Raw genomic sequence first — 25,813 nt, forward strand, 5'->3', positions numbered from 1 at the left:
TTTTATAAAAGAGAAGCAATAAACTATACATGGTTTCCACAACAAATAAGGTAGGTATTGTGGATGTGTTTGCTGCCCTGGACTCTGTCAGAAGAAAAGAAGGGGCATAAATTCAACAACAACAATGATAAATGGCAATTGATAATAGATAATACATGATGCCATACATGGGTTAAGACTTTAGAAAGGTCATCCATAATAATTCGGTGTCATCTGCAAACTTGGCTACCTCACTGCTCACTCCAGACCATTTACAAACAAGTTTAATGAAAGAACTCACCTCCCCACTCTCTGCTTCTTGTTCTCTAACCTGCTACTGATCCATAAGTGATAACTGGAAGCAATGAAAAATTTATTTCAAAAATTTATAAAATACTGCTAGAATGAGAGAGAAAGGATGAGATTATAAAGGCAACTATGACACATTGGGCAATAGACATTTGCCATAATATAGAAATGGAAGCGTAGGAGAGGCTATGGAAATCAACACTGAACTTCTTGGCATGCTATTCCCTAAAGGGGGGAGGGGAGATTTATAGGTGGTATTTAACTCCTAGTAAATTATTGAAAAGGGATCCAAATTATGTTGGAAATGCCAGGAGGTAGAGGGGACCTTCATGTATATGTGGCGGTCCTGTAAACAGGCTAAATGGTATTGGGAAATGATCTACACAGAATTCAAAAAGATGCTAAGGTTGACTTTTCAAAAAAGAAAGAAAAAGAAAAAAATGAGGCTTTTTTTTTTTACTAAGCATAACTAATGGAGAGATCCCTAAAAAGAAATTTAGCTTCTTCCTCTATGCAACTACAGTGGTTAGGATATTATATGCTAAAAAAATGGAAGGACAAAAAACTCCAACAAAAGAAGAATGGCATTATATTGAATATGCGGAACTTGCAACTATGACAGCGAAGATAAGAGTCCAAGATGAGAGAAAGATATGGGAAGAGTGGCGATTTTTTGGAATTATTTAAAGAGATACAATAAACTAATGAATTTCCAAGTAGAATTAGAAATATGAACAGCAGTCAAAAACAGTACAGTAAATGTGCAGAGTTAATCAATGAAAAAAGATAAGGGTTACAGAAAGCAGATCAATTGAAAAAAGCAAAGAATACCAGAGCCAGGAAAACCTTGTTGTCTAAGGAAGGCCTCTTTCTAGACAGTAACTCTTTTATAGCTCTTCCTGACTAGGAGTACACAATAGCTAACCCAGCTGGATGAGAATCTTCACTGCCAGGAAGATGTTCCAACCTATTGTTCTAAAGATGTTTTACCAGCTTACCACACGGGGAAGCTGCATAGAGATCCCAAAGTTACTGGTTCTAGACTCTGTGGGTCCTGACACTTGTATCCGTCAATCATGTTTTTATGTGCCTATGTCAGTAGTTAGGAACTGGGGGCCCGTGCTGCCCCTTTCACCCAGATGGTCTTGCTTATATACCACATCTGTTTCTCCCATCATCCAGGACAGGGTGCAAAGCAGAACTGGAAAGGCCCATGGACGTCCTTCTTCATTGTTTCTGGGCTGTTCAGAGGCAACAGGGTTGGTCTAGTTTTCCAGCAATCAGTGATAATTCCTTTGCACTATCAGTCTGGTTGCTGGCCACTAAAGCACGTTATTCTGAATTACAGCTGCAGCTCCTGCTTCTCTACATGGCTTCAGTTTCTGTTGTGGGTGGAAATTTTCAGGCATGTACCCCCACTTCGTGAAGCAGGATGCATTAAAGAAGATCCTCTCAGAGTCACATTAGTTCAGGGTTAACCAATATGGTGCCCTCCAGATGTTGAGAACTACAATTCCCCTGATCCCCCAGCACTAGCCATGTTGGCTGGGGCTGATGGGAGTTGAAGTCCAAAACATTCTGAGGATAATAGGTTGGCTACCCCTGTATTCGTTCATCACAAAGGTGCTGCAGGTAATGGTAATACTCTTCTAGGCATCTTTCTTCACAGCCAGTAATCCAAAGCATCTCTTCCTAAAGTTCAGAAAAGGGCAACCAAAGTGATCAAGGAGTTGGAGCAACTCCCCTACGTGGAAAAGTTATACCATCCGGGACTTTTTAGTTTGGTGAAAAGGCAGGTAAGGTTACAAGGCAAATGAAGCTGAATGCTGGAAAATTTGAGACAGAGAAAGAGAAAGTACTTGTTCACACAGCACGTAATTAAACTATGGAACTCATTCCTTCAAGATGTAGTAATGTCCACCAAGTTGGCTTTAAAATAGGATTTGATCAATTCATGGAGAATAAGGTTATCGGTGCAAACTAGCCACAATGGCTATGTTCTATTGTCACTATTGGAAGGCAATAAGCCACTGATTACCAGGAATCTGGTTGGCCAGTGTGAGAACTGGATGCTGGACCAGATTGGTGTTTGATCCAGCAGAGCACTTCTGACATTCATTTTAAACAGGGCAGGAAGGGAATGAATGTCTTCTACTGAAAGTAGGGAAGTTAGTTGACATGCTTGTGCTGGACTCCTTTGAAATTCCCCAGGCATGATGGGTATTTTCCTGTTTCTTAAGGCAGCCTTCTGCCCTACTTTATAGAGGAGAGTCCCCTATTTGTAGTGCTGTCCTGTCCAAGTCCAGTTTAAAGAGAAGGAATCAAAATAAGGAAAAGCAGGGACCCCCCACTCCAAAGTACAGCTCACATTGACACTGTGGCTTCTGGTACTAGCTAATGACTTGCCTTTTTGCCTAGGCCTTGGGAGAGGGCTTGATGTTATGAGGTCAGCTGTAAACTTGGTGTAGTGGTGGCAGGACTGTAGGACTAGTAAGAATTCCAGTTATGTTTTACTTTCACAATGTAATGTATCATGTATTTGGATTTGTTGTATATGTTTTATGATGTAACCTGCCCATGGATCGTATGCTGATGAAGAGTGGAATAGAAAGTGAAGAAATAAAATAAATACTGCATGGCCCATATTGCAAGAGAATGTTAAGGAAAATGGATATGCTTCAGTGTCATTTTGTAGCCCTGCATTACCCCCCAAAATGTTTATTTCCTCTACACTTAAAAACATCCCTCATTTGTTTAGTCCAGAATGATCCTAGACACTTATTATTAACCGGATCATCCCTGAACTGAAATAGCACTTTTAATCCCTATAGCTGGAGTCATAGTCTGTAGCAGCATGATCCAAAACCATAGTGTGTAGAGCGCAAATTTTAACAGCACACTCCTAATCACTAGATACATTGACTGGGAGAGGTACGGTAAGTTATGCGGTGTACCTCCCCCTGGCTGAGCTGACTTCTGGCAGATCTTTTTATGGGTGAGGGAAAGCCTTGCTGTCATAAATTATGCCAAAGGTGGTGGGCGTGGTGGGCGCTGCACCCAAACTCCCTTGATTAGCTGGCCCCACCCACTTGCACCACTCAAAATGCAGATGTAACTAAATCCACAGGAGTCCGTGGAAGACCAGAAAATCCGAATTTTCACTGACCTCCCCCGATTTTGACCACTGACCTCCTGGCCAGAAGCAGTTAGGATGCAGTTTATGTGCATCTACCTGGTTAGAACTGCTCCGTCCATCTCTGGCGACCTAATGCTGCCGCAGGTCTCTCGGCCCAGTTGAGATGCACCAAATGTGGGTTACCCTTTGAGTGGCCAGCATTCCCCCTCTCAACGTTTACTTCCCGGAGCTGGCGGGGTGCAGGGCCTAAAACGAGGGCGGCGATGCTGCGGCCCTTCTGGTAGGTTTTGGGCACCCAACGCCTCCTCAGGCCCCAACCTTAGGGCCCCAAGTTCGCTCCCGCGGGCCAAACGAAGCCGAACTCCGCGAGTGAGCGCGCTGCGACTGACGGAAGCGGAGCTACTCGCCCGGTTTGAAAAGCGCGAGGCGCTTCCTTGGCTCCTCCCAGAGCATCAGAGAGCCGCCGGCGTCTTAGGGAAAGCCGCCAGGGTAGCTCGGAGCCGCTTCCCCCGCCTGGCCGAGTGTAGCCCAGCGCCGCTGCCGCCCACTAAACTTGCGAGCAGGCCGGTGAAGGCACGAAGCTGGCGATGTGCGGCTGCGGCGGGAGGTGCGGCCGGGCGACGCCGGGAGCCGCCTCGTCCTGGGGCCGCCGGCTTCCCGCCACGCCGCTCTTGCTGCTCGCCTACCTGAGCTACCTGCTGCTGGGCAGCGCCGCGTTCTGGGCGCTCGAGTCGCCCCGCGAGAGAGACATGGCGGGGCGGCTGCTGAGGGAGAAGTGGGACCTGCTGGAGAACTACACGTGCCTCGAGAGGGAGGACCTCGAGGACCTCGCCAAGGTACCGGGGGCACCGGGGTGGGGAGCGAGCCCGGCCCGCCGCCTCCGAGGAGAGCGGCGCCCCTGAGCCCCGGGGCAGGGAGGGGGACGGCAGGAGGGCGCCGGCCGGGCTGGGTCGAAGCCCACGAGGGAAGGGAGGCGCCGGCTGTGGGCGAAACTTGTCCTCGCAGGCTCCTCTCTCCCCTCAGGCCGTTAGGCTCTTTTTTGTAGATACTTAATGTGGGGCTCTTACGGTTGAGGGGAGGGCGCTTTGCACGCGGGCAGAGGCACGCTCGTCCCCACGCGCTCCAAGGCCCGAAAGGAGGTTGGGAGCGGGGAGAGAACTGGCTGATGGAGGACTGTATAATCGTGGGAATATGGCAAGGAAGGTGCCTGGCGGGTGGGGAGGAAGTCTGTCCGGAAGAACTTTGCAAAAAGGAAAAGTAGAAGTCCATGGACAGGCCAGCCCTTCTGGAAATACTAGGGTAGAGTAAAGCATTGCACATCCACTAAGATGGTTGTACCACCGTCAGATGGATGGGAAGGCAAAGAGAGCCCCCGCAGAAAGGGTTCTGCGATAAGGAGTTTTATGTAGAAACCAGGGAAGCCGCCTGCCCAAAAATGCAAGATTTTGAAGAAGACCACATTATACCTGAAACCAGTGCTATTTTTTTTTTTAGAAAAAGAGGTGCCGGAGCATGCCATGAGCCTTGTTCTGTTAGAATGGCAATGGCGCCCACCTGAGAGGTGCTGGAGCTGAGCTCTCCCTGAAAAAAAGCCCTGCCTGAAACAATAGGGCAGCCATGGGGAATCTGTGGTCCTCCAGATGTTGGGCTACAACTCGCATCCACCTTGTTCATTGGCACTGCAGCTGGGGCTGATGGGAGTTGGGAATCCAAAAGCATCTGGAGGACCAAAGGGTCTCCATTCCTCATCCCTAGATAGGGATACTGTGCAAGAAAGTTCCATCAGCCCTAGCTGGCATGGCCAAAGGTCAAGAGATGGTAAGAGGAATGGTTTTCCCATCCTGCTGAAAGGGAAGAATGTCACATGGGGCATGAGATGCTGAATGCATGTGAGCTGGGACATCTGAGAGTCTGAGCAGGAAGTCCTCAGTTCAGATGTTCCCTCAGTCATGAGCTTCTTCATTATCACATTATCAGACAGAAGTACCGTGTCCTTAATGCAGTCAATCCAAATAGTGCCATCTTCTCATGGTACTTCAAATCCAACCACAAACAAAATAATTAACCATTTGCCTCCTTTTATTGTTATGGAAAGCACCAAGTTGAAGAAGGCTGTTTTGTTGGTACTTCACATTCTGCTGCTTGAGCAAGGCTGCTTCACCCTCTGAGCTGGCCCTGGTCAGCTCACCCTCTGCAATATGGAGATGAGAATGCTGCCCTATGGGGTTGTTATAAGACATGGCAGGGAAAACAACTGATGTTTCTGGACTAGAACTCCCACCATCCCTGACTAATAGTCATGCTGGCTAGGTCTGATGCAGTCCAATGACTTTTGGAGGGCCACAAGCTTCCTTTCCCTATTATAAGATGTCCTGAGAAATATACTTGAAGTACTGCTATGTAAATATAAATAGCTATTGCTATGAGCAAGACAAATGACCGTGGATTTTTTTAAAAAAAAATATCTCAGTGCTATTTTCTGTTGACATTGTTCCCATATTTGGATGTGACTGTCCCTGAAGAACTCATGGGAGAGCATGGCGAAAATGAAGTAGCATATAGATATGTTAAGTCATGTGTTGTGTTTCACATCACTTCTCCTAAGCTTAATGTTATTTTATTATTATTATTGATACACCACCTAATGTGTTCAACTGGCTTTACAAGATAAACAGAAAGGCAGGGCACTTGCAGTATAAAAGGGTTTTTAGATACGATTTGGTAGGTGAAAATAACAAACAGCAGAGTTAATCGATGAGGAAGGATAAGGGTTAGAGAAAGCAGATCAATTGAAAAAAAGCAAAGAAGACTGTTTTCCACTTGTGATTTGCTACTGATTCTTTTGATCATAGCAATTACAAGCTGGACTCACTCTTTTGAGTCAACTGATATGTAGGCAATTTGATGTACCCTCCGGGCTTCTATTCTTGCTTCTGGCACAGTCTGGTTTGAATTTTGTGGCTTAGTCTTTGGGAGAACCTTTCTGGGTGAGGGAGAGAAGTAGTTGATTTTGAGCTTGGTTGCTTTCATCTCATCCCACTGTTCTTTAGTCTTCCCTTTTCCACAATAGGGAGACTGAGACATGACTAGCCCCCAATTATAATGCAGGAGGTGCATGAGATGGGCATGATTCACTGACTTGGTTTGCACATCACAGTAAGCCAAGCTATAGCACCTGCTTTCCCCCCTCCAGATCTTTTAGCATAGCACAGTGCAGCAGCGGCTAAGCCAAGGTTTGGCTTAGCATGTCATTGAAAGGCAGAATGATGGTTAAGCTCTCTCTTCTTGGACCACAGTCTATACCAAGTTTCATAGCCACCTTGGGAGCAGGAGGAGGTTTTGGTAATCCTTCATAAGGATCATTGGGACCCCAATGATGCTTCCATGCGTGTCTTGTTTGCGTATATGGTCTCACTGGTTTGATTTTCTTCCACATTATCAGTGTGGGAGAGAACCTTTCTTGTAGTAAAGACTCTCAGATAAGGAGCCAGTTGGGGTTTATGATGTTTCACCTATGTACCTGAAAAGACGCATTAAGATTAATATTCACCCCAATATATTGTTGTTACTTATCTGTGTTAATAATGTGGAGAAATAATAACTTTCATTTGGAAAGGGCAAGGTCCATCTAACTTCAAAACAATCTTAATCACCACTACACCATAATAATCTGGCACTCAGATGCAGGTACTCCGGCAAAGAAACTTTGATTTCAGATATGGCTTATAAAGTAATCCTCTCCAAGGCTTTTTAGAAGACCCTGAAAACTATCACCCAATAATCCCTGGCTCACATGTCACATTGAGCCATAGTTTATTTTATCTTTGGTTTAATGAGAACACAAAGTATGTTTGTTCATACTGCTGAAATCATGGGTGCTTCACTCCACCCCCATGGCTGGGAAACAAGCCGTGGTCTCACTTAGTGTTGCACCTGAACCTGGATTTGTGGTTGATTCCTCTCAGTAACCAAAGTTTGCTCTGGACTTTGCACTTGTTTGTTTGAAGGAAACCAACCATGAGCCCAGGATTGGAGGTAATGCAAAGGCAGGCCATGGTTTGCTTTCCAGCTGCAAAGGAGGACTGCAACACCCATGGTTTCAGCAGTGCACACAGGCACACTGAGCATTCACATTCAATCACATGGTCTTTCAACTATGGCTTAATGTGATGTTTAAACAAGGGCTAAGTCATCTTGATATTCCCACATAAAAATATGTGCAGTATCTTTTAAATAAACGAGAGGTGCTGCTTAATGGAGGCTATGACATTCCTGATTCATTAACCCAAGATTACTGTCCAGATTTGGAATCTATTCTAACATTAGATCTATTAGTTACAGTAAGACAAAGTGATGATGCTTGCCAGAAGACATAAGAAACAGATCCTGGATGGTCATTATCATCTATCAGTGCTGTTTATTTAATGCTTAAGGCTTCATTTTTTGTGAGAATGGGCCCATTTTGAGGCAATTCAAATTTTATCTACTCATTCATTGGGGTCTATAAAGATGCTTTATTATACATTGTTTGTTAGAAGGGAGGATAAAAAATTGTTGCTAAGAACATATCTTGCTTGTCATGTGGTGAAGCAATTTGGTGTAGCTCTAGCGTATGTGTTCCTACATCAACTATTTGCGAGTCACATAGGGCACCTATTGCATTACTTAAAATTGAAGTAGGTCTCCCTTCCTTAAAAACACGCATTCTTAAATCCATGATTCCATACTGGCAAAAGTTCCTGCTGTTGTTTGATAAACATTTATAACAAAACAATTTTTAGACCTGCAGAACCAAGAAGGCTGGCAGCAATGTTGTAACCAATCCATGTTACCAATTTCCTCTGCAATGTCATCACAGGACATAACTCACCATAAAATCCATGGTGCAATTAAGATGCCAAAATGGACCTAGAATTCTTCAAGTCCTCTGTTTGGTATATCACAAAAGTCCAACCATAAAAGTACTGCTTATGTGTTGGAATTAACTCTTTGAACTGTGTTTAGATTTCTGGCAAAACAGAGAAAGGGGGAAACTGAGGCATGGAGAGGGGAGGTGCTGGGAGGGAGGGGAACCCACAGGGATGTCATGGCAGTACCCTTCCCTCCAGTTTATCCTCCCTACAAAGTTACTATTCAAGCTCTGAGGTGGATTTCTGCAAGAGCTATCGGATTCCAAGTCTTTGCCCAGTTCATGTGCCTCTTATGCCCCTAACAGCTCGGACTGTTGCCACAGGCCAGAGAGATATACGTCGTCTTGTCAGAGGCCAAGAATCCAACCAGAGCTATAGCTTTTCCCTGGGAAGGTGGCAGCATATTGCCAGCTTCCAAATTCACAGAACTAATTAAAGCTATTATCACAAGCAGGCTGGCCCTATAAACTATTGCCAGGGCAACTAAGAACAGGGACTGTTCTCTTCATTTCAGCATTTTATTATAAAATATATATTTCCTTGTATATTAATAAAGCAGGATGGACCAAGAGCAAGCGTGGATCAAAAATCAATAGTGCAAATATAACTAATAACTTAATTTCCCTTCTCTGTTATGTCCCAACATCTTAATTAAGCTTTAGCAGGTGGAATAAAGTGTCACCTCATGCATGAATATGGAAAGTATAAACAGGGGAAACAAAGGCTTCTCTCTGCCTAGTCAAAGGATCACTGTGAAAGAGGCAGTTATCTGTTCAAATTTATATCCCATCTTCTTTCCATGGAGTGGTTTATGTGATTCTCCCCTGCCCTCTGTAGTCACAGCTACCCTATGATAAGGTTACCAGATTTTTTTCAATGAATCCGGAGACACTTTTCAACTTCCTACTAAATAGATGGATTTTGTTAGGGGACTGATTTATAAATCTGGGGGCTGTCCTTGGGAAATGGGGACGTCTGGTAACCTTACCCTATGAGCTGAAAGGTAGCAACTAGGACTTTGCGCACGCGCACACACACACACACACACACACCAGTTTAAAATGGATGTGTCCATTTTATTTTATTTTGCACTGTCAACACAACGTTGTCCTTATTCAAGTGGCAGCCTGCACTTCCCTGCCCCCTTTAATTTTGGTTTTCCCTATTTGTGGATATTGCATTAGTGGATGCACATTATTTGGGTACTTTTTAAAACATGTATGGTGACATTTTGCTGGGTACCATCTGTCATTCCACCCCCACCTTCCATTGGCAGGTGCTCCTCAGTGGGCTAGTGGGGTTCTTTTGGGGTATTTCGTTTTTGTAATGGCTTCAGATACACAAGTAAATAATATTTGTATTTAACACACACTTTTTAAAAAATTAACACATTGTTCTGTGCAAATCTTGTATATGGAAAAACTTGTATACAAATAGTAATCAATAATGGCCATGTGCATGAGAAACAAATACCTGTGTGTATGCCCATGTTTCCTTTAAATTAACCTATTAAATTAGCTGTTATGTGTATGTCTGTTATATTTGATATTAAAGCAAAGTTAGAAATTGGCTGCTGGCACAGTTAAACAAATGCTTCCAGACCTGCCCACAATGCACATCAGGTTTCAGGGAAGGTGGGAAGTACTAATTGTGGGGGGTAGGGCAATACAGTGCCAGCGGCGTAGCGTGGGTTGTCAGCACCTGGGGCAAGGCAAGTAATTTGCGCCCCCTAACCCAGGGCAAGGCAAGTAATTTGCGCCCCTAACCCCTAACCTGCCGCCGCTGCCAGCTTCTTCTTGCTGCTGCCTGGGCTGGTCGGGTGTAGTTCTCTCCCGCGCTCAGTGCTGCGCTGGGCAGCCGCTGCACTGTCCCTCCCCCAGATAGTCCCTCCCTCGCTCTCTCTCCGCTCCGCACCGCAACGCACGCCTGGCACCCTCCCCCTCCACAGTGGGCGGCGACCCGGCAGCTCGGATCAGATTCGCACAGCCAGCACTGCAGTGAGAGAGAGTGAGTGAGCCAGGTAGGGGCAGAGAGCTGCGAGTGCGAGCGCGCCCCCCCCCCAATGTTGCGCCTGGTGCGGCTGGCCCCCCCCCTGCACCCCCCACGCTACGCCACTGCACAGTGCACATACATCCAATCATTGCCCACTAGCGTGGATGGGAAACACTAAGATAGAGTTCAACTGACAGTATTTGCATGTGGAAAAATGTGGCGGGAGAAAAACAGAGAAAAATTGGATCTGTGTGACCCATATGCACATTAATCCTTTGGTGTATGCACAGTTTAGCTCAAGATCACCCAGTGGCAAACAATTATGATGGGGCTTTATTCTTCAGTAACTAGCCACATTTACAGTGCATCTCCTCGCTGCTTCTGTGCTCCCTACACCTCTGGCTGTTGTAACTACTGTGGAGTAATTATGCCATATGACTACTACTAAGTAATTTCCATGTTCCATATATACTGTGGTCTGCATGTTCAAGCTGAAAACTGCTCCATCCCATTATTTATTAAGAGTATTTTTACCTGACCTTTATCATATGATCCTAGGGCAGACTTCAATGCAGTTAAAAACACTAAAACAGCAGCAGTTCCAATGCATTTTAAAGAACATGGTGAAAACTCAATCTGTCCTTAAAACTGCTGTACATAAAAAGCCCTATGGAGCCACCTATGATAGCCCCTTAAGAGCAGGCATGGGCAAACTCCGGCCCTCCAGATGTTTGGGACTACAACTCCCATCATCCCTGACCACTGGTCCTGTTAGCTAGGGATGGCGGGAGTTGTAGTCCCAAACATCTGGAGGGCTGGAGTTTGCCTATGCCTGCCTTAAATGTTTTAAATATGTGCCATGCCAGAAAAGCAAGTTCCGATCTTGCCTTGGTCTGACAGTCTCCAGGCAGACATAGCTGCTTTGTTGCCAGAAACTCTCACTCTTATTCCTTCTTATCTCTTTGCAGGGCATCATCCAGGCCTACAAGAGTGGGCTTTACCTTAAGGGAAACACGAGCCTGGGCAGATGGGACTTTGTTGGCTCCTTCTTCTTCTCTGTTTCTGCAGTAACAACCATCGGTAGGAAATGTTCTGAGAAAATTGCGTAAAACCAGTTATAGAAACAGCCTTTCCCCCTTCTTCCTTGCCAGAGGCGCCACCTTCAGGAAGCAAGGTTAGCCTACAAATGGGCAGATTCCTGTATTGCTTTGTCTTATGTTCCTGTGAGGCATCTGAGACAGTAAACCGTGCGTTATGGAATGTTGTTGTTGTTGTTGTTTAGTCGTTTAGTCGTGTCCGACTCTTCGTGACCCTCACAATTATCCCTGTTTTTTGTTTTGTTTTGTTTTTTCAAACTGTGGTACAAGCTTCTAGGGAACAGTGTGAAGTATGAGGGGAGAAAATAAATTTCAGGAAGGCTAACCTTCTCTCTCATCAGCCAAGAATGGAATGCCCTATGCTTCCTAGCAAATTACCTTTATTAATCTATACTATATCTCTGGAGGTATCTGAACCCCAAATGTTTCATCATCCCACTATGATCTGAGTAGAAGGGGGCAAAAGGAAGAGTGGCCCTTCCCCTGATAAAGTTTGCTGTGATAATCTAAATTTGTACACCTTGGAGGAGCAGATAGTAAAGAGAGAGGAAACTTATGGCTTAAACCAGTGGTTCTCAAACTTCTTTCTCTAGGCCACACATAAATACAGTGGATGCTCGGGTTGCGAACATGTTCCATGCGGGATGCACATTCGCAACCCATAGCATTTGCAACCTGCAGCGGCGCACGCGCGGGTTGTGATTTGGTGCTTTTGCGCATGCATGACCCCCGAAACCTGGAAGTAACCCATTCCGGTACTTCCGGGTTTCGGCGGGTCCATAACCCGAAAAAACTCAACCTGAAGTGTCTGTAACTTGAGGTATGACTGTAATAAAATTTTGCTCCCACCACACCAAAAATTTTATTGATAAGAAATACACTGGAAGACAAAAAGAAACTTAGCTATGCTTGGTTCATAACACAGAACACAACTATTTATATTATGATTATAGGACATCCAGAAAGTATAAAGCAATGCAGCCACATAAGAACACAAATCATTCCCAAAATATAATTATAAACACGCCACCTACAAATGTACTTTAAGTATGTGTACAAACTCAATGACAGGTATGAGAATGCTTTCCCCAGGTAATCTCATTTATATCAGGTCTAATTTGAGACAAACAAACTCCAGTTTTCATCTCCAGTCCATATGAATCTGAGGCTCAGATAGCTATCCACATATGGTTGACAAACTTTCTTGTTTGGAGGTTTGCTTGGGGTTGCTACGGGAGTCAAATGAGCCTTCTCAAGCACTCTGTCTGAAAGGCGATTTTGAATCACAACCAGGATTGGTCTCAGTATTTCTTTATGTTCTTGCTCTCATTCTGAAAGATATCGATCTGTATTCTGCAGATTTAAAAAAAAAGATATACTATACTATATTACACTGAGGGACGCTGGTGGCGCTGTGGGTTAAACCACAGAGCCTAGGGCTTGCCGATCAGAAGGTCAGCGGTTCAAATCCCCGTGACGGGGTGAGCTCCTGTTGCTCGGTCCCTGCTCCTGCCAACCTAGCAGTTCAAAAGCACATCAAAGTGCAAGTAGATAAATAGGTACTGCTCTGGCGGGAAGGTAAATGGCATTTCCATGCGCTGCTCTGGTTCGCCAGAAGCGGCTTAGTCATGCTGGCCACATGACCTGGAAGCTGTATGCCAGCTCCCTTGGCCAATAAAGCGAGATGAGCGCCCCAACCCCAGAGTCGTCCGTGACTGGACCTAATGGTCAGGGGTCCCTTTACCTTTTTATATTACACTGAAACATTTGAATGTTTCTTTGATTGTCCTTATATCTTCCTGCAACACTTGCCATCCTCTCCTGCCACACCAGTGTGGCACTCCACACCCTTTGAGTACCACTGGCTTAAACTAACATAAACTACCGGTAATCTTTAACTGCTTGCTGACATCAGTTCAGATCTGATATTCTCTATCACTGGTTTACCAATGGCTTCCAGTTCTTCTGGCTCATCTAACTTCAGGGAAGGGGCAGGACCTTTTCAGCCGTGATTCCTGTGTTAGGTGAGTCTCTCTCCAAAGAGACTTCACACTTCCAGTCCATTGGTTTTTAGGAGATCGAGATAAACCTTTTGTGGATTTTAATTTGTTTTCCAAGTTGTCCTGAGGTTTCAAGAAACTACTTTGTTCTTCTGGTTTAACAGTTTATGATTTTATTGGTTTTGTTCTATTGATGGTCTTTGCAAGTTGTTATCTGGGGGCTGCTTTAGAGCCATAGAGTGCCATGTAAATTTCATAAACCAGCTGTAACTATTTATAAGTAAAGTGCTTCTTAACTGTCTTCTCTGGCATTCTTTCCCTTTTGACAAACTGCATGAATAGCCGTAATGTGGGCTGAAAAGGGTCAGTCAATTATTTTAGGGATTGCCTAAGGGTGATAATATATTCCCATGTTTGTGTCATCCTACTTGGTTCTCTTTGATGTTTGGGTGTGTGTTTTTTTGATATACATTTACGCACATGCCCCACAAACCCTACATTGTTTCTCCTAGACTCACTGATATAAATGTGCTGACGTCAAAAATGCCCAAACAGCCTATAGAAAACTCTTCAATGCTCTCATGATTGCTCCTGTTTCTTCATGTGGTGCCTCTGATCACATTTTTTTTATCTGGGCATGTGGCCATGAATGCTCTGTGTATCTGAGACTCAAACTACGCACGACAGCAGCAGCAGCAGCTCCATTTGTGGGTCCCCCAGTTACATATAAAGTGGAATTGCAAATGCATATTTATTTATTTATTTATTTATGGAGCAAAAGAGCGCATAGAGTGAAGGAAACTGAATCTTCCCTGTACTTAGTGCTTGGCTCCATGTAGCCTTTCCTCCTGGAACAGTGTCAGAAACTCAAATGTATAAGCTAATCACCAAATGACAGCTTGAAAATAGATTGCGGTTGCCACAATGGAATGTATAGGCACCATTTCCCCCCACTGGATTTATTATTATTATTATTATTATTATTATTATGCTTTATATTTTAAAGAAAACATTTCAAAGGGGTTTACAACACATTCAAACATCAAATAAAACAATCCAGAATAAAACAAATTCAAGCTTCAGGGAAGCTATTTCAGATCCTTCTCTAAGTGACATTTTGCTTTTCCCATACTTATTTACCTTCTTAATTTATATAGCTGCCCCATATCAGAAGAGCTCTAGGAAGGCAGTGGGGTATAGTGGTTAGAGTGTTGGACTAGGACCTTGTAGGTCAGGATTCAATTCCCCACTCAGACACGAAGCTCACTGGGTGACCTTGGGTCACAACCTCTTAACCTACCTCACAGGGTTGATGTAGAGATTAACTGAGGACATGGGTGAGCCATGTACTCCTTGGAGAAAAAGGTGGGATATAAATGCAGTAAGTAAACCCTTCTGCTTATCTGCCTAAAAAGCTGAGAGGTGGGCAGCCAGATGAAGATGCCAGTTGCCAACCTGGCATCATCCAGAGATTATGTGGTTACAACTGGACCCACACCAGTTGCATAATGTGCCTGGTGCCTGGGGAGTTTTTAACATTGCTCTGGAACCAATCTGGGCAGAAAATGACCCTGGAGAGAAGCTATAATACAGGGGAGAAAGTTTAGCACCCCACTTGAATGGCCCTTTTGTTGCAAACATTGTTGCAAACAGGAGATCCCACTCCCCTAGTTTATACATGGGAGCAGTTCTACCATGAAATCTAGTGTGGGCTTGAGCTGCTTCTTTTGTTTTTGTGCATTTTTTTAAAAAAAATATTTTCACATTCCACAACATGTACATATAAACTGTGCAGCAGTCCTCATACTGGGAAGTATACCCATCTGCATACGGCTCTGCACATGAAATTGTACAAGGAGCAGTCCCCTTGCCTCTGCCTTCTTACAAGTCACAAGATGGCAGTACTACATCATGCTATGTCTGGCATGCTGCAAGTTTTTTACTTCTTACTTCTCTCTAGTGTTGATTTCAAAGCAGACAGGAAGCTTTTAAATATAGGAGTATAACAATCCAAACAACAGCAACACAAAAGAGTATAAGTAAACCTTTCATCACTGAGTTATAAAGTCAGCCAGAAGGGGAAGAAAATCACTACAGTATTACCCTAGCATGATATACTGCAGTTAGGAGAGAAAATCCATAGCAATCATTAAGAGATTGGAGATCAGTTAGTCTCCTTGCTGAAATTAACAAGGAAACGGAATTCAAGCCATTCTTCCTTGAAGGTAGCCTTCCTAAGTTTCCCGTTCACCATTTGACATTCTTGTGTCAATTTCTCTGTGAGAACAAGGTACTCGCCAATCCTTTATTGCCTCCCTGAACAAAGCTGGCCCCATGTTCAGCTGAATTGCTACCACTGTGAGAGCCATAAAGATCAAACAAAAAACTTTGTACCCTCCAGCACTCCCACTGTAAGTGTATAACATCTTGCACCCCTTCTAACTGAGTGGTGATGGGATTTCATTGATGTGGTTGCAACCATACTGGGGTCAGGTACCATAATATATGCATGATCTTTATTCTGGTGGAGAAGGAGTGAAAGGGAGATCTAGGCCACAGAGGGTCTCCAATCCCCTTCAGAGATCTGTGTCTTTAAGTCTCCCTCCCAAACCATTCAGCTGCCTCCCGGGCTAGCTACATGGGGCCAGAATACCTTCATTCAGTTAAGTACTTGCTGCTTTCTGGGTGTAAATCCGATGTGAAATTGTGTTCACACTGCAAAGCTTTGTGTGGCATCCAGATGGGCATCCCCAGTCAGATTGGGAGGTGCATGCTCATTCTATGGAAAACAGCTCTGTGCAGGCAACAGCAGCTGCACATCTGCTTTGCATCAGTGGTTTCTCATCCTGGAAGTTGGGTGAGTTGGGCTGAGTTGAAAAATGTAGGGGATTGGAGAAGAGGGAAGAAAAATGTCCTGCTCTTTGCCCCTTTTGAGAAAGTTTCTAAATGTCCTGCAGGACATATTCCTGTATTTAGGAATATATGTATTTAATTTATAGTGAAGAAAAACTTAAAAGGAAGGATGGCATTTTTAAAAAGGTTTGACCACAGCACAGAATTTGATCACCCTCCCTTCATCTGTTGGACATACTTTGTTACTATAACAAACCACTAGATGGCAGTACAAGCTTGGTGGGAAGGATTTGAGAGGACCTGTTCACTGTGAGCATAACTAATTCGAAAACAGTGGTACCGTATAAGGGTGATAAGCATTATTCTAATACCCACGGATTACGCATCTAAATCAACGTTGCAGTCAATTTTGGTCAAGAGTTTTCCAATATATTTCAACAAAATATCAAGTTATTGTTTTCTATGCAGTGTAACTGATTTTTAATATTAATACACCTACCGGGTTTAGAAGATTGAGATACTCCCTGGATGTGATTTCTTGGCAATTCATGTAGCACATTATTACATCCAGCAAATCAGATGGGGATGAATTATTGAATGGCTTCCTTAACAAACAGCACAAGGCAAAGCAATATATTAAATCTTGAGCTAACAAATTAGAGGGTAAAAGGACTGCAGTCAAGGGCAGTGTGGGGGACACTGGACTTGTTCACAAGGTCCTGACCTGCTGTTCCTTTGCTTAGCAGCACCTTCTGTAGCAAGTGGGACTTAGAACCTGCATCTGCCAGAATGATACAGAGATGAGCAAAACTGGCTCATCTAAATTTGGACTAGGGATGCACACACACACTAACCCATTTGCAGCAGGAAAACATCTATTTTCTCAATCCATAATCATTCATGCTTATCCTCATCTGCTGCTTTCAATCTAGATCAACTAAAGCATCCATAACAGATGCTTAAAAACCTCCAAGGAAAGAGAGTCCACAACCTTGTGAGGGAGCCCATAACACAGTATTCCAGATGTGGTCCAGAGGTGGTACTGTTACTTTCCTTGATCTGGATACTTTACACTACCTTTTTTTCCTTTCTTTTTTTGCTCCTTCCACACACTGCTGACTCATGTTCAACTTGTGGTCTACTAAGACCCCCCAGGTCCTTTTCACACATACTACTGGCAAGCCAGGTGTCCTTCCTTTTTTTTTTAACATGAAGACAGAGGCAAAGTAGGTGTTGAGCAGTTACCCAATATCATTTCTCCATCTTCTCCATGCAGAGAGCTTACTACTTCCTTGTCCTTGTCCTTGCTTCAAACACAGCCAAATATACCTTTTTGAAATTATTTTTCACCACTCTTACAAGCCTGAGCTTGTTCTGAGTTTTGGCCTGCCTGACCTTCTCCCTGCAACTGTTGGCTCCTTCATGATTTCACCTTTCTTCCATTTCTTATACATGCCCTCCTTAAATCTCAGCTCCTATGTTTCATGAGCCTATAACTGGTATGATGGTGATATGTGGTGCTTTTGCCCATGTGGTTCAAAGCAGCTTATGTGCATTAGTTTGGTAAGCAGCCCTGAAAGGAAGGCTAGTGTTACAGTGGCAGCATTATGTGAGCCTGAGAGACAGTCGCGAATGAATGAATATATATATATATATATATATATATCCCCTTTTATCAAAAAGTACATCTTATGGTGATCTTATCAAAGTTGCACACAATGCAAAAGTACAGAATGTTAAGACAAAGTGTACAAAAAGTGAAATGCAAGTAACTTCCTTATTTACTTACACCTGGGAACAGGTTTTTGAAACTTCAGATAAAGTTGTTCTCCATCACATTATCATATCAACAAATATTCAACCCCATTTCTATAAATTCCTAGTTCTCTGTCTCTGTACAGGGTCACCAGACCCCAGCCGTTCAACACTTCTGAGTACTTTTTCTTATCCTGCTTTTCTTGCCATAGGCCACCCAGTGGGGTTAGATGTGCTAACAAAAGCAGCACCCCCAACTGGAAACAGGGGCTCACTGGGGGATCCAGATGAGACAGGAGAGACTTGGGGGAGTGGGACAGGGTAGGAGCTACTTTGCTTACTTCAAGTCAAAGAGCTATGGTGATAAATAGATGAGGGCAAGTTGAAGAACCCTAGAATTCAGTACAACATGACAGGCACTTTAGGAACAGCCTCCCTACCGCCCCCCCCCATTTTCATGATCATTGACCTTCCACTGGACAAGGAAGTGCCCACCTAAGCTCATATTAAGTATTTGTTCATTTTCAGTGGAGAGTAGGGGGGAAACCAACCGGCTGAAGTTTGATTATATATTTACCTACAGGCCACCATGTTCCATTGTGGATTCCAGTTCTGTGGATAAATAACATCACATTATTTTCCTTCAGAACCAAGTAGTCCAGTTAACATTTATAAGACAAACACATACATGTGCGCGCACACGTGCATATGTATATTAATTATACCATATTTATGTAAGTCAGTATCTTTAACTGAGACAGCTAACATAACCAGAGGCTTTAGAAAATGTAAAATCATTGATAGTTAATTTGAAATGAAGTTACAATGTTTCCAGTTATTGCACTGTTATTAGTAAACAATGGCTTACTTGAAGAATCCCCAACTTTTGATTCCTCTATTCAGTTCAATATGCAAAATTGAGTACAGCACTTAACCCTTGGTGCCCTGGCATCATGAACATACTGTGACATTGTCACAGTTCTGCTGCATGATTTAGATGGGAGGGTGTAGTGGACAGTTTAACCAAATACAAGTAGGTCCACTATTGAACTGCTCGTTATACAGAAATTCACTTATCCATACATGAGGAATTAGTACACAAACCTCTCTATACACACCACAGATTCAGATATCCAAACAGCGAGACCTGCGTGTAGTACTGTAAACCAACAAGCAGCCCTAAACAAACCTTTTTGGTGTTTTGCTGATCCAAGACAGCTGTTTCACCAGAAACCGTGGTGGGAGGGATGGGAGACAAATTAATAAATCTTCCCTTTACTATCACTGTAACCTCTGATTTGATTGAATGATCAATATGGTTGTCATTTGGTTAAATTGAAGTGTCATTTGGTTAAATTGAACTGTTCTGTGGCATTTTAAGGATATCCCTGTGTGTCATCTCTGTGCACCCTGAGGTTGCTTTTAAAGCACTCTCTCTCTCTCTCTCTATATATATATATATATAGAATCATAGAATCATAGAGTTGGAAGAGACCACAAGGGCCATCGAGTCCAACCCCCTGCCAAGCAGGAAACACCATCAGAGCACTCCTGACATATGGTTGTCAAGCCTCTGCTTAAAGACCTCCAAAGAAGGAGACTCCACCACACTCCTTGGCAGCAAATTCCACTGTCAAACAACTCTTACTGTCAGGAAGTTCTTCCTAATGTTTAGGTGGAATCTTCTTTCTTGTAGTTTGGATCCATTGCTCCGTGTCCGCTTCTCTGGAGCAGCAGAAAACAACCTTTCTCCCTCCTCTATGTGACATCCTTTTATATATTTGAACATGGCTATCATATCACCCCTTAACCTCCTCTTCTCCAGGCTAAACATGCCCAGCTCCCTTAGCCGTTTCTCATAAGGCATCGTTTCCAGACCTTTGACCATTTTGGTTGCCCTCCTCTGGACACGTTCCAGTTTGTCAGTGTCCTTCTTGAACTGTGGTGCCCAGAACTGGACACAGTACTCCAGGTGAGGTCTGACCAGAGCAGAATACAGTGGCACTATTACTTCCCTTGATCTAGATGCTATACTCCTATTGATGCAGCCCACAATTGCATTGGCTTTTTTAGCTGCCGCGTCACACTGTTGGCTCATGTCAAGTTTGTGGTCAACCAAGACTCCTAGATCCTTTTCACATGTACTGCTCTCAAGCCAGGTGTCTACCCCTGATCCTTCCACTTCTACCCCACTAACCAGGTCATCAACATTGGTTAGGACCAGATCTAAAATGGCTGTTCCTCTTGTTGCTTCTCCCACTTTCTGGACAATGAAGTTGTCTGCAAGGCCAGTGAGGAATCTGTTTGACCTTATGCTCTTGGCTGAGTTTGACATCCAGCAAATATCCGGGTAATTGAAGTCCCCCATTACTACCATCTCCCTTCCTTTTGCATGCTTGGCCATCTGTTCCAGGAAGGCATCATCTATGTCCTCCGTTTGTTTGGCTTGGGGATCTATAGTAAACTCCCACAATGAGGTCACTGTTATTCTTCTCTCACTGAATTTTGACCCAAATGCTCTCACTTTGGCTTTGAGGTTCTAAATCTTGGATCTCTTCACAGGTATACACATCCCTGACATATAATGCCACTCCTCCTCCTTTCTTGTCTGGTCTGTTTCTCTGAAATAGATTGTATCCCTCCATTATTACATTCCAATCATGGGACTTATCCCACAAGGTTTCAGTGATGCCTATTATGTCATATTTAGTTTGCTGTACCAAGAGCTCAAGCTCATCTTGTTTATTTCCCATGCTTTGCGCATTAGTGTACAGACATTGAAGTCCATTAATCATTCCCCCGTGTCTCTTATTTAAGGATTTTTTCCTCCCACCACTAGGTCTGCGTGCTGTTTGCTCCATTTGGTCTATGACATTTGGATGATCATCTTCATCAATTGATAGACTCCTACCTTCAGGAGCACTGTCTCCCTCCCCCACATTAGTCAGTTTAAAGCCCTCCTGATGAGGTTTCTGAGATTTTTGGCAAAAACATTCCTCCCAACCGTTGTGAGGTGCAGCCCATCGCTTGCCAGAAGTCCATCTTCAAGAAACTGCAGTCCGTGATCTAAGAATCCAAACCGTTCCTGTTTACACCATTTGCAAAGCCAGCTGTTCACTTCCACTATTTTTCCCTCTCTCCCTGGGCCACGTCGTTCGACTGGGAGGACAGATGAAATGACAATTTGTGCATTTAATTGCTTCAATTTCCTGCCCAGAGCCTCATAGTCTCTTTTGATCTTCTGGAGGCTATTGCTTGCAGTGTCATTGGTTCCCACATGAACCAAGAGGAAGAGGTATTTGTCAGTGGGTTTTATGATTCCTTGCAGTTGTTCAGTTACATCTTGGATCTTAGCCCCGGGGAGACAGCACACTTCCTGAGACATCTTGTCAGGCCCACAGATCACTGCTTCTGTTCCCCTCAGTAAGGAATCCCCTATCACCACTACATGCCTCCTCTTAGGTCTGGTCGGGGTTCTTCCGTGAGCTGTCCATTCTAAGGTCGCCTGCACATTCCCTGAGGACTGACCTTGCTGCTCGTCTTCATATACCTGATCGACTGTAATGAGGGAGAGATCCTCAAATGGAGTCTGCTCTTCGTCTTCCATGCTAGGGGAGAGGACCTCAAAGCGATTGTGTATTTCTAAACAATCAGAGCGAACCCTGGGCCTCCTACTTCTTTGAGTCACGTTTCTCCATATATCTGGCTCCTGTGTTGGTGAACTAGCCTCCTTCTCAGGGGAGTCCCCTGTCTCCTCCTTGGTGGAGACGGTGTGCTCTGTTGCTTCCAAGAAGAGCTCCAGCTCTCTAATTCTTTGGAGCATAGCTACACGTTCCTCCAATTGCTGGACTTTGTCTTCTAAGAGGGCAATCAACATGCAATTGCTGCAGGTAAAGCTGCCTGCAACCTTTGGCAAGATGGCAAACATTGCGCAGGAACCGCAGGCGACTGCAGCTGTTCCCTCACCCTCCATCTTGAGAACGTGTCATTGGGGGGTGACTACAGCGGTCCTCCATCATAAAAAGCGTGAAGACAGGACAAATAACTCCCCCCCAAAAAAACCTAGGTCTCCCCCAACAAACGTTTGAGACTAGCTCCCCTAAATCTAAAAGATGGATCAAACTGCGCGCGCCGCTGCCCTGCAAGCTCTGATAAGCTCCTCCCACAGCTAATCACCTGCCTCAACAGAAACCCTGCCCCCTCTGACCTTTGCACAGGGAGAGCAGCTAATCAGCCACAAGAAACACACACACAAGAAAACCCTTTTTGCTCCTTCTTCAGCTGCTGCCCTGCAAGCTCTATATATATATGGACTTTCCTGTTTTCCCACATAATCTTCTTTTAGAACTACTTCTGTTTGTGTATTGTGGGTTGATGTGTCTTTAGTACAGTGCTTACCATCATCACTCCTTATGCTAACAAAAGTGTACGCCAATATAAACGCAGCTGATCAAAGAAAACCATACTTGCGGTGTAGTCACACAGTTCTTCAGAATTCCCCTCTTCTAGAAAGCTCCATGGAACCCATTTTAACATTCTTTCAGGATACTAAAATGGAATTGGAACAGGACTGTGTGGGTTGTTTTTTTTTAAAAAAAAATCTATTGGGCTTTTCCCCCCCCTTCTTCTCAGAATGCAAGGTTGCATCTTTAAACACATGCCTACTTTGAAATACTTTCCTGCACATCAAAATGTGGTTGTTTTGAATGGACAGTGAGTTTTTTATATGGGGAAGTGTTTGATCATGTGCCCCACACAGACATTCTAAAATTGTGGAGACACAGGGAAATTGAACCATTTGCTTTTTCCATCTCACTGCTATCCAGATTTTTAAAAGGTGGGCAAATAAAAGCAAACAACTAGTAAAATCCAACATGGAAGCGGGGGAACATGTTAACAGTGCAATCTATTGTAGGATGTGAAATACATGGTTGTTATAGAGGACAACTCTAACAAACTTCCAAGAACTGCTCTTTGCAAGAACCAGGCCCCACAGAATGCAGTTTAAAGACTTATTTATGCTTCAATTTTGCTTTAGCTCCATAAATGTGTCTGCCATAATAGTGTTCACAGCCAATAGAAGTAAGTGTGCTATGAAGCCAGGTGACTTTTATTCTCAGTAATCATTGTGGTTTATATTGAATGCTTATGGTACCTGGCTATTCCTTTTTCCTTGCAGGCAGCCTGCTGCTTTCTCCCCACTATTTAAAGAGTACATGGGGGGGGGGGCATGGGGAGGAAAGAGCAAGCTGTCCCACCAGGAAGCACATGGTATTCTGGTTGTTTTGTTTTGCCATTCAGTCCAATTAACCTCCCCAACCAGAAGCAAACATCACATAGATTTCAGAGAGTTACATCTATAGAATTAAAGTGGGCTTTCAGGTGAGTGTAGAGTCTGCTGAAGCATTCAAGTGGGAACATTTCCTAATTTTAGGACCCTTCTGTAATCTAGAGTGCTTGCTGTTGGCACCTGCCTCCGTACAGCCTTATCTCTTGTAAGGCTGATGATGTTTGTAATGTTGGTTTGCTTGTGAACAAAAAAAGTGTGTCTCAACAGATGCCTTGTTAGTTGGGGGAATGAGAATGGAGGGAGTCCTGAAGAAGATTGGAAGAAATTTAAGATTTACTTACAAAAATACTGTAATTTGGTTGAATGATAAGGAGGATGCTAGATCACAAATAATTGAGCACCATTAAATTGGATGGAATCTGGATGATAAAGGAGATTGAGGAAAGTATAATTTTTTTAATTTTTTTTTGGAGAATTATTAGACTAAATTAAATAATGAGATTTAAGAATGAAAACAAGTTGATAAATTGCTGGAAAAAGTTTTATAATGATGCAAGTGGGAGCGAGAGGCGTGAGGGAGTCCAAAGATGTTATGAAATGATGTTATGATACATGTTATATTGTTTATCATTTTCGCATTTTTGTATTTAAAAATCTCAATAAATATTTATTTAAAAAAAAGAGAATGGAGGGAGTCCAGCATTTATTTCATAGATGGAACTAGAGTTTGAAGAATGGGAAGTAGTTTTATGTTGCATGTTTATTTACAAAAATACTACTAGAAATAATAATAAAAAGTGTCGCTAGAAATCATACCATATGACACTTTTTACTATTGTTAGTAATGCTCTTGAAAATATAGGAAAGGATCTGATGATCAGGTAGACGAATGACTTGGGCTATTCCTGCCTGGCAGCTGCTGGGAGGTGTGGCATGATGCCATGAGCTATAGAATGATGTACATTAAACTTGAGTTTTACTGACCTCATGAGTTTTGTTTCATCGCTGCTGCTTTTAACTGCTGTTTTTATTGGCATTGATTTTTGTTTGGTTTTATGGTGTTGATTTTTAGTCATCCCCACTCCCCATTTGTATTTTTGTTATGTACTGCTGAAGGCTTGGATGTAAGCATACAAATGTTTAGGGGGGGAAGTAAGTATTTTGACCACATTCCTAAATCTAATTGCTCTGGAGTGAGTCCTAGTAATATTCCAGTGATCCTTTACTTCTAAACATGCACTGGTTATGATGGCAACCTAGTAAAATTGTTATTTTATCTACCTGAATACTGATATATCCTTGGCTGGTAGATACACAGTACTGAACACACAAATACAAAATTGTTTACCCTAAATGTGAGACTTCTGTCTCCCCACATCCATGCAATTATAGAATTAGAATATCCACGTCAATATCTGTTACTTCAGGCATCTAATAACCTTTTGATCTTTTAGCTTTTTGTACAGGTTGGCTTCACATATACAGTGGTACCTCAGGTTAAGTACTTAATTCGTTTCGGAGGTCCGTACTTAACCTGAAACTGTTCTTAACCTGAAGCACCACTTTAGCTAATGGGGCCGCCGCGCCACCAGAGCACGATTTCTGTTCTCATCCTGAAGCAAAGTTCTTAACCCGAGGTACTATTTCTGGGTTAGTGGAGTCTGTAACCTGAAGCGTATGTAACCCGAGGTACCACTGTATTAGCTTACCTCTGAGGTGATGGGTGAGAACCTTGCTTCACTTAATGGAAGCTGGGATTTTCTGGTAAGGCCACACAAGTACCTCCAGGACTGCATACAAGCTGTGAGCCTCGTGCCACATATCCTTAACCTCTGACCCTCGTCTTTTTGTCAGATAACACTGAAACAGATTTATGTTTTTACAGCCACATTATTTTAAACTAACTATCAACTTTCTCCTTCCAGGCTATGGTAACCTGAGTCCCAGCACGGAGGCTGCACAAGTCTTCTGCATCTTCTTTGCTCTTTTTGGGATTCCTTTGAACCTTGTCCTCCTCAACAGGATAGGACAGCTGATGCTCTCTGGTGTTCACCTGTGCGCCTTCCACTTGGGTGAGAAGTTTCACTGGCAGGTAAACAGCAAGGGTGCTTTACTGCTCATTTTTGTCAGCATGGGTGAGTTGTTTAGGTGCAGATAAAAGTGACATGTCTTTGACTTAAATCTGTAGCTGGCCAATCAGCTGGCCTGATAATGCAACAATATGGTGTCTTAACCCACAGAATGGCTTGTGATTCTGATGTACAGATTCTTCTCATTGCGATACAGTAGGTGGGGGAAACCTTCAGCCCTCCAGATGGTGCTGAACTACAACTCCCATCAGTCCCAGCAAACATGGGCAATGATGTAGTTCAGGAACCACTGGAGGGCCAAAGGTTCCCCACACCCTGCAACATGGTCTCTGGAGGCTATGCATAACACTTGCTTCTCTCTGTGTTTAAGTGACCAGCTGAGGGCAAAACTAACAATGCTAG

The 25,813-nt window shown here is 43.6% G+C and overlaps 1 protein-coding gene and 1 long non-coding RNA gene across 2 annotated transcripts in view; one reads left to right on the top strand and one right to left on the bottom strand.

The window, feature by feature from the left end:
* Positions 1-3,805: 3,805 nt before the first annotated feature.
* LOC307212220 (potassium channel subfamily K member 17-like) overlaps positions 3,806-25,813 on the top strand; it is a 29,199-nt gene continuing 7,191 nt past the window's right edge. Inside the window, exons 1-3 of the mRNA XM_079969338.1 lie at positions 3,806-4,260; positions 11,295-11,406; positions 25,247-25,413. Coding sequence (XP_079825464.1) covers positions 4,012-4,260; positions 11,295-11,406; positions 25,247-25,413 — 528 coding nt within the window. The 5' untranslated portion in view covers positions 3,806-4,011. The remainder of the gene's footprint in view (positions 4,261-11,294; positions 11,407-25,246; positions 25,414-25,813) is intronic.
* Positions 15,252-22,503, bottom strand: LOC307212272. Its single transcript, XR_013836925.1, has 5 exons — positions 22,430-22,503; positions 18,609-18,643; positions 17,001-17,057; positions 16,776-16,881; positions 15,252-15,372 (listed from the first exon to the last, which is right to left on the bottom strand). It is a non-coding gene; the product is annotated as an uncharacterized lncRNA (long non-coding RNA).

This window comes from Podarcis cretensis, assembly GCF_951804945.1.
Source record: "Podarcis cretensis genome assembly, chromosome: 3".
NCBI classification, from domain to species: Eukaryota; Metazoa; Chordata; class Lepidosauria; order Squamata; family Lacertidae; genus Podarcis; species Podarcis cretensis.